Source organism: Cucurbita moschata, unplaced genomic scaffold (assembly GCF_002738365.1).
Source record: "Cucurbita moschata cultivar Rifu unplaced genomic scaffold, Cmos_1.0 Cmo_Scf00040, whole genome shotgun sequence".
NCBI lineage: Eukaryota > Viridiplantae > Streptophyta > Magnoliopsida > Cucurbitales > Cucurbitaceae > Cucurbita > Cucurbita moschata.
In genome coordinates this window covers 1,996,081-2,005,208 of record NW_019268556.1, presented here as the reverse complement: position 1 = coordinate 2,005,208, position 9,128 = coordinate 1,996,081, and the positions used below count along the sequence as shown (strand labels likewise).

At 44.8% G+C, this 9,128-nt stretch overlaps 2 protein-coding genes across 2 annotated transcripts; both read right to left on the bottom strand.

Moving 5' to 3' along the window:
• LOC111432757 lies at positions 1–1,105 on the bottom strand. The gene is made up of 2 exons (XM_023069690.1): positions 875–1,105; positions 1–162 (listed from the first exon to the last, which is right to left on the bottom strand). Exons 1-2 carry the CDS (start codon positions 1,103–1,105, stop codon positions 1–3), a joined length of 393 nt encoding a protein of 130 aa, XP_022925458.1.
• A 2,572-nt stretch (positions 1,106–3,677) lies between these two features.
• LOC111432756 lies at positions 3,678–4,961 on the bottom strand. Its single transcript, XM_023069689.1, has 2 exons — positions 4,430–4,961; positions 3,678–4,345 (listed from the first exon to the last, which is right to left on the bottom strand). Exons 1-2 carry the CDS (start codon positions 4,959–4,961, stop codon positions 3,678–3,680), a joined length of 1,200 nt encoding a protein of 399 aa, XP_022925457.1.
• Between the last annotated feature and the right edge of the window lie 4,167 nt (positions 4,962–9,128).

Here is a 9,128-nt window from a genome sequence, read left to right as displayed (position 1 = left end):
TTAAGCCTCCGGCGTTAGAGCAATGCTCCCAACCGACGACGAAGCCTCCGGGGTTAGAGCAATGCTCCCAACCGACGATGAAGCCTCCGGCGTTAGAGCAATGCTCCCAACCGACGATGAAGCCTCCGGCGTTAGAGCAATGCTCCCAATCGACGATGAAGCCTCCTGTGATGTCCCACATTGGTTGGAAAGGAGAACAAACCACCCTTTATAAGGGTGTGGAAACCTTCCCCTAGCAGACGCGTTTTAAAGCCTTGAGGGGAACAAACCACCCTTTATAAGGGTGTGGAAACCTTCCCCTAGCAGACGCGTTTTAAAGCCTTGAGGGGAACAAACCACCCTTTATAAGGGTGTGGAAACCTTCCCCTAGCAGACGCGTTTTAAAGCCTTGAGGGGAAGCCCGAAAGGGAAAGCCGGGTGTGGAAACCTTCCCCTAGCAGACGCGTTTTAAAGCCTTGAGGGGAAGCCCGAAAGGGAAAGCCCAAAGAGGACAATATCTGCTAGCGGTGGATCTGGGTCGTTACAAATGGTATCAGAGCCAGTCACCGGATGATGTGCCGGCCTTCTCGCTGTTCCCCGAAGGGGGGTAGACACAAGGCGGTGTGCCAGTAAGGACGCTGGACCCCAAAGGGGGGTGGATTTAGGGGCGGTCCCACATCGATTGAAGGAAGGAAAGAGTGCCAGTGAGGACGCTGGGCCCTGAAGGGGGGTGGATTGTGATGTCCCACATTGGTTGGGAAGGAGAACAAACCACCCTTTATAAGGGTGTGGAAACCTTCCCCTAGCAGACGCGTTTTAAAGCCTTGAGGGGAAGCCCGAAAGGGAAAGCCCAAAGAGGACAATATCTGCTAGCGGTGGATCTGGGTCGTTACACCTCCGGCGTTAGAGCAATGCTCCCAACCGACGATGAAGCCTCCGGCGTTAGAGCAATGCTCCCAACCGACGATGAAGCCTCCGGCGTTAGAGCAATGCTCCCAACCGACGATGAAGCCTCCAGGGTTAGAGCAATGCTCCCAACCGACGATGAAGCCTCCGGGGTTTGAGCGATGCTTTCAAATGGTGGAGCCACTTGAACTTCTGTGCTACTTCCAATTGGTGCAACCATTGGGGCTTGTGTGTCATGTGATCCAAAGGCACGAAATGAAAATTGATGATCGAGATTTTGGACCCAGTGACATCACCAAAAGTGGCACCCACTTTTAAAAAACATTGCCAAACAATCACTAAAAAAAAGTGTGTGAAAGAGCTTGAAACCTTTGCCCATAGTGAGTGTCTTGAAGTTGTAGGGTTACAAGCTATTTTCACAAATGATGAAGAATAGCAATGACTAATATGTGGGTGCTTGGATTTTTCTAATAACTTAAAGCCTTATATATAGATTGATGAGAAAAAACTATATTTAGAAAATAACACAAAATTTAGGAAGGCTCTAAAATTTTGTGGGTTATAAGTATTCTAAGTATAGAATATTTGACTATTTAATTTCTAATTTCTCCCGTCCTCCATTTGAGCATCTTTTTAAGATAAATATATTTTTAAACAAAATCATACCATGGTTAGTCTCTTGTATTTTTGATGGGTAATAAATTGATATTTTATTTTGTTTCATGAACTCAATATTATTCTACAATATGGTAGAGATTTTCTTTTCATACGATTATTTGTCTCATTCAAACAACTCATTTATAGCCGGAGGAAAAAGGTTGTCATCCTAGTTGTAGTTTTGAGACCATGTGTTGTGATCCTGATAAATCGTAAAGCTATTGTAATTCTCGGTAGTTTTGAGACCATGCTTGTGTTAGGTTATGGACCTTGCTCCTTATTTATAGCTTGGTCAACGGTTATATCCAGTAAAGCTATATTTGGTAAAACTATATATAGTAAAGCTATATGTGGTAAAGCTATATCCGGTAAAGCTATATATGGTAAATAGCTTTATATAGTAGATGGCTAAATCTGGTAAAGCTATATATAGTAAACTAAACCATATATATATCTCGTCCGGTAGAGCTTTGAAAATGTACTTTCTATTATCTGTACTCTATCTTGTTGTACATACCTGAAGTCATCAATATAAAAAAAAAATCCTTTTAGCCAGAGTTCTCCTTGCAATTTTCTCTATCCCATTCTTTGTGTTCATCTAGATCGAGCGTGTGCGTTGTTGTGCGATCCTAACAACTGGTATCAGAGCTAGGCAAAATTCACCACGATCTATGAAGATGGAAAGTTCAAAGATTGAAATTGAGAAGTTTGATGGATCCGATTTCGGTTTCTGGAAGATGTAGATTGAAGATTATCTGTACCAGAAAGATCTTCACGAACCTCTGTTGGGGGTGAAGCCGGATACCATGACCACGGAGTAGTGGAAGCTCAAGGATCGACAAGCCTTGGGGCTATTCCGGTTGACGCTATCCAGAAACGTGGCGTTCAACATTATCAAGGAGAAGACAATGTCAGATCTATTGAAGGCGCTGTCAAATATGTATGAAAAACCATCGGCTATGAACAAGGTGTATTTGATGCGGAGATTGTTCAATCTACAAATGTCTGAAGGTGGACCTGTTGCTGATCATATAAATGAATTCAATATGATCATAAGTCAATTGAGTTCGGTGGAAATTAATTTCGAAGATGAAATTAAGGCATTTATTTTGATGTCATCCTTACCCGAGTCATAGGATACTGTTGTTGCCGCAATCAGCAGTTCCCGAGAATCTGATAAACTGAAGTTTGGTGAAATTTGAGATGTAGTTCTCAGCGAAGGTATTCGCAAACGAGAAACTGGAGATTCATCAGGCAATGCTCTCAGTGTTGATCGAAGGGGAAGAAGTAAATCAAAAAGCTCAAACAAACATGGGCGATCAAAATCAAAGAACCGGGAAAAATCTCCAAACAAACCCAACGTAACGTGTTGGAGCTGTGGGGGAAAAGGACACTTTCGGACAGATTGTACAAAACTGAAGAAGAAGCAGAATCATAAATCTTAAGATGATGATGATTCTATATATACAACAGAAGATGCTGAGGACGTTTTAATTCTTAGTGTGGACAGCCCAGCTGAATCCTGGATTTTGGATTCAGGTGCATCGTTCCATTCGTCTCCAAGTAAGGAATTGTTTCGAAATTTCAAATTAGGAAATTTCGGGAAGGTATATCTTGCCGACAACAAAACCTTGGAGATTGAAAGAAAGGGAGATGTCTCCATACAAACTCCAGCAGGAAATCAGTGGACATTACAAGATGTCAGATACATTCCTGGTCTTAAGAAGAACCTGATCTCTATTGGTCTCTACCACCGTTTGATTACGCCTTTCTACTACGCCATTTTGCTGTGGTGAAAATGGTGCAGTAAGAAGTCTCTTCATGCCTTCATTCTCGCAATAGTCTTTAAAAGCAGTAGATACAAACTCTCCTCCACGGTCCTTTCTAAAGCTCTTAATCTTCCTGCCTTTCTCTACCTCCACACTGATCTTTAATTTTTTAAACACAAGCAGTATTTCATTCTTGTTTTTCAACATAAACACCCCCATAAATCGTGAACAATCATCCACTAGTAACATAAAATATTTGTTACCTCCATACGTCATTGGCGAAATAGGTCTACATAGATCTCCATGGACAAGATCCAATGACTCCTTCGCACGATATGTTGTTGTTCGGGGAAAAGAAGTCCTATACTACTTTCCAATTAAACACCCATTGCATAATTGATTGACCTGGGTGATTCTTGGCAACCCTTCAACCATTCTCTTGTCATTTAATTGCTTTAAAGAGTGAAAATTTAGGTGTCCATACCTCGCGTGCCAGAGCCAACCAGTGTTACTGATATTTGTCATTAAACACGCCTGATCCGCAAGCTTCAACTTTACTACATAAAATCTATTGGATTGTCTGGTCACCATAATAATCAGGCTCCTAGCTCTGTCATATATCTTCATCACACTGTTCTCTATGACAATTTTATTTCCACTCTCATCCAGTTGTCCAAAACTTATAATATTGCTCTTGAGTTTAGGTATGTAATAGACTTGCGATAAGATCAAGTGCTCATCTGTTTTGCATTTGAAGAGCACTATTCCTCGACCACAAATGTCTATTACAGAGTTATCACCGAAGCGTACCTTTCCAACAACAGATGTGTCAAGCTCACGAAACACCCTCCTTTCTCCTGACATGTGGTTGCTTGCTCCAGTATCTAGGAACCAGGAATTTTCAGCTCCAATATTGTCTGGTGGCGGCACTATAGTTTCATTCAACATCACAAAATTAGGCTCTTTGTCATGTGTGGTTTTAATTTCACACGCCTCTATCATTAGCAGTGAAGACTCCTCATCCTTTTGCATCTCTATCAGGTTGAGTTATTCGTCTTTTGTGGAACACTCTAATGCGAAGTGTCCCATTTTCTGACACCTGAAACATTTAATTTTACTCTTGTCAAATCTCTTCTTTTGAGTTTGCGACTCTCCTTCATCTCCTCGATGCCAGTCACTTCTCCCACGGCCTCTCCATCTTCCGCGACCCCATCCCCTGCTTCCTCTGGAACTGCCTTGATCCTTCCATTCTTTCTTTGAGGATTTTGCAGTCTCTCGTTCCTTCCATTCTGGATGAGTGAGGAGAACGGTTTCATCTTTTTCTTCAAACCCTTGCAACCTTTCTTCATGTGCCTTGAGTGATCCAATAATCTCATCAACGGATTTCGTTTTGAGATAACTGAACTCCTCAATCGTTGAGGTAATTTGAAGAAACTTTGCAGAGGTGGATCGTAGAAGTTTCTTAACTACTTGGATATCATCCACAGTATTGCCGAAGCCTCTCAATTTGTTGACAATAATGGTGAGTTTTCCAGAATATTCATCAATACTTTCTGAATCACCCATCCTCAATGCTTCAAACTCCCGCCAGAGAGTCTGCGTTCTAACTTCTTTCACTCTTTCCGCACCTAGATTCATATTTTTCAGCATGATCTAGGCTTCCTTGGCCGTTTTCTTGGCACCCAACTGTAGCAACGTATCTTCTCCAATACTTTGATAAATATTTGCTAAAGCCATCTGATCTTTACGATTATCTACAGTTTCGGGTGACTCAATTGTCTCCCAAACACCTTGTACCATCATAAATACCTCCATCTTAATCGCCCAAGCTGCATAGTTGCATTTTGTTAGCATCGGGTATTTGAGTGTGACAGATCCCTCCTTTTCTTGAACCCGTACACTCACCTCATGTGAGGGATCACCTTCTATCGCACCGGTATTTTGGCTCCTGTCACTCGATTTCTGTCTCATTTTTTGATCTCTCTCCCTTCTTGACCGCTCAATCTGTAAGTGAGACATGATTGAAAACTGGCCTTGATCTTAACGCTCTGATACCAATTGTAAGAAGAAAAAAAAAAACACAACAGAAGGGGAGAATAAACGAAGACACACAAATTATTTCTTCTTTTTTGTGGTGTCTTTAGAACTTGGCACCATTTTCTTTATATACTAAAAATTTACCTATTTCTGCTACAAATCAGCATCCACTCCACCACTCCTTCCACTCCCTACAAACTAGTTCCTTCCCCTACTTACAATATTTCCGACCTTTTTTCATGGAGAAATGAATACCAGAAATAAAATAATAATAAAAAAACAAATAATAAAAACAAGTTTATAACAAACATGTCGGATGTAGACAGTCTCCTTCAGCTCTCCGTTAAGGAAAGCGGACTTCACGTCCATGTGGTGGACGTCCCAAGAGCAATGTGTCGCGATTGCTAGCAAAAGGCGGAGGATTCTAACCTTGCCACCGGTGCAAATACCTCTTTGAAGTCCACACCTTACTTCTGGACATAGCCCTTTGCCACCAGATGGGCCTTATGCTTCACAACTTCTCCCTTTTCGTTGCGCTTTAGTTTGAAGACCCATTTGAGCCTTATGGCTCGATGTCCTGTGGCATATCCTTCAGACTCCACGTCTGGTTCTCGGTGATGGATGTCATCTCCTCCTGCATTTCCTTTAGCCAGTATGGGTTCCTTTCTGCTTCGGCGAAAGTGTTCGGTTCATTTGCGCTGATGGCATGTAGTTCGACTACCTCTTGTTCGAGTTCGTGTAGCGCCAGTCCAGGTGGTTCATCTCCTCCCACAAGGATTTCCATCCTTCGGTACCTGGCCACCAGGTCATCATCGTGATCGACATCTAGCGTCGAATCCGTAGTCCGTGGTGTTGCGAACTTCACTGGTTCAAGAGGGTGCAGCTGCTGGCGGCAGTGACAGTTCCTAATGTTGCGCTCTCCTTCTTCTGGCTCGGTGACGAGGTACTCTACCATGAATAGATTTGGGTTCTGGTCTACCTCGATCACATCGTTCCACTGCAGAAGGTGCTTTCGTCGAAGATGACGTCGCGAGACACGTGAGCTCGCCCCCCTGCAGGATCATAGAGTCTGTACGCCTTGCTCTCAAGTTCATAGCCGATGAAGACGACCTTCAGCCTCCTAGGATCGAGCTTGGCAAGGTGGAACGCGCTACCTTCATGTATGCAACGCAGCCAAACACTTAGAAATGATGTACCGCTGGCTTTTTGTTGTACCAGGCCTCATATGGCGTCTTTCCGTTGAGGCTTCGGGTTGGCGACCGATTGAGGAGATAGACAGCCGTCATTACTACCTCTCCCTAGAATTTCCCAAGCATCTCGACCGTCATCAGCAAAGACCTTGCTGTCCCGACGATGGTCTGATTTTGACGTTTCGCCACTCCATTCTGCTATGGGGAGTAAGGCGCCGTTAGTTGCTGTTGTATACCGAACTCATCGCAGTACTTACTGAAACTCATTGAGGTGAATTCTTTGCTTCGGTCTGTGCGCAGCACTCGCATCTTCTTCCCACATTCGGCCTCCACTCGTGCCTGGATGTGCTTAATTGCCTCTGTCACCTCACTTTTCGCTTGCAGCAGGATTAGCCATATGAAGCGGCTTTTGTCATCGACCAACAGAAGTAAGAGGGTCCGGTCGCCTGGGGTCGCCAGCTTGATGGGCCTGTAGATATTGTCATGTACAAGCTCCAACAGCTCATTGGGGCAGTAGGATGTCCGAGACGGAAAAGGGGTGTGCCTCTGTTTGCCGATGAGGCACCCGAAAGAGGGTCTGGCAGCCTTAAGTCATTGGCTTGATGGGCCCGTAGATATTGCCGTGTACAAGCTCCAACGGCTCATCGGCGCGATAGGATGTCCGAGACGGAAAGGGGGTGTGCCTCTGTTTGCCGATGAGGCACCCGTCGCACAGCTTGTTCACGCCTTTGATTGCCGACAAACCGTGCACCATCTCCTCCTTCTGTAGTTTTTCTAGAGCAGCAAAGTTTAAGTGCCCGTACCTTGCATGCCACCTCCAAGATACCTCTTCGGTCTTGGCCGAGAGGTTGACGGGTTGCTCTATCTTCAATTTCAGGATGTAAAGACAGCTTGTCGTGCACCCAACTTACGTGAGCAGCCATCATCGATCATCGTAAATTTTGAGTAGCCCGCGCTTGATGGAAATGAAGCAGCCGACCTCATCAAGTTGACCCAGGCTCACAAGGTTAGCCTTGAGCCTCGGGATGAAGTAGACGTCGGTCAGCTTACAGTGCTCGCCGCTGACCTCCTCAAGTTGACCCAGGCTCACAAGGTTAGCCTTGAGCCTCGGGATGAAGTAGACGTCGGTTAGCTTGCGGTGCTCGCCTCCCTTGCTGATGAACAGGATGGTGCTGCGCCCTTCGATCTTGACGATAGAGCCGTCGTCGAATTTCACCGTTCCACGAATTCTTGAGTCGAGCTTGGAGAACGCAGATTTAGCCCCTGTGTCTAGGACCCATCGCCGGTGCTCATGCTGCTCGTCCCTCTCGCCGATATGAGTGAGCACTCGCTCCTCATTCAATTGAATTGGCTCCCCAGCTAGTGCCTTTGCTACGCCCAGCTAGAGCTCTTTCTCGGGTTCGAGGCTCACCAGAGGAGCAGTTACGCCGTCATCGATTACCAACACCTTCGTGGATTGGGAATCAAAACTGGGGACGTCGGATAAGACCGATGCCACTTACCATGAAGAGAGTTGGCTCGTCCTCCTCGGATTGATCCACATGGGCCTTCTCGGCTCTCTCCTTGTTTTTGAGCTTGCTCCAGCAATTCTTGATTAGGTGACCTCTCTTCCCACAATTCGAGCATTGGATCAGCCTGCCATCAGTCGACTCCTTTTTTTTATCACCATCTTTCCCGCGCGTGCGCCCGTGATACTTCCATGGCTTCTTACCGCCTTTGCGGCTGGAGGGCCCGTTGCTTTAGACGGCCCTCCTTGTCAACAGCCGAAGCGGTATTTTTCTTCCGATCAAGTGACCTCTCTTCCCACAGTTCGAGCACTGGATCGGCCTGCCATCAGTCGACTCCTTTCTTTTATCACCATCTTTCCCGCGCGCGCTCCCTTGAGACTTCAAAAGGGTAGGCAAACAATTAGAAGTTCTACTAGGTTGGTGCCTTTGAAAAATTCATTCGCATTAGAGAAATAATGCCAATGGTTTCAAGCAAAGAAGCAAGGGGTTAGATAAACATGCCCCAACCAAGTACCAAATGCATACAATGCAAGTCTATATTGGTGGACAACGTTGCTGTAAGAGAGGCAACTAGGTTAAGTGGGGGAGAGCTAAAGAGAATGGGTTGATCACTTCGAGGAAGTACTCTTAGAAGTGAGCACACATGTGTTCCTTGAGTCATCACCTAGTGCCTAATGTGGATGACTTCACAAGAGTGCCGAGACAAGCATTCGCTCAAGAAGAGATCATCTGATTGGACTTGGGCAAAATTATGAAACAAAGTTGCAGCAAGACAACAGAAGCGTTAGTGCAATGTTTGTGACATGAAGGTGATTAGTTGAGGAGTTGGCTGATGTGTACCCAATAGGAGGCTTAGTTATAAGCTTCTAGGCATTCCTTCCGAAAAGGGATGTGTCCATGACGAGATAATGTCGTGTTATAGATCTTTATGCATCTTAGAGAATACGACGGTTTGGGCAATGATGGCCACTTTTGGGGCATGCTTTCCCTATCTTAGACAAATTATGTCGGTGCTAGTTTTGACATGATTTTTTCTGTTGAGTCCCAAGCCAAAACAAAAAAAAAAAAAAAAAAAAAAAAAA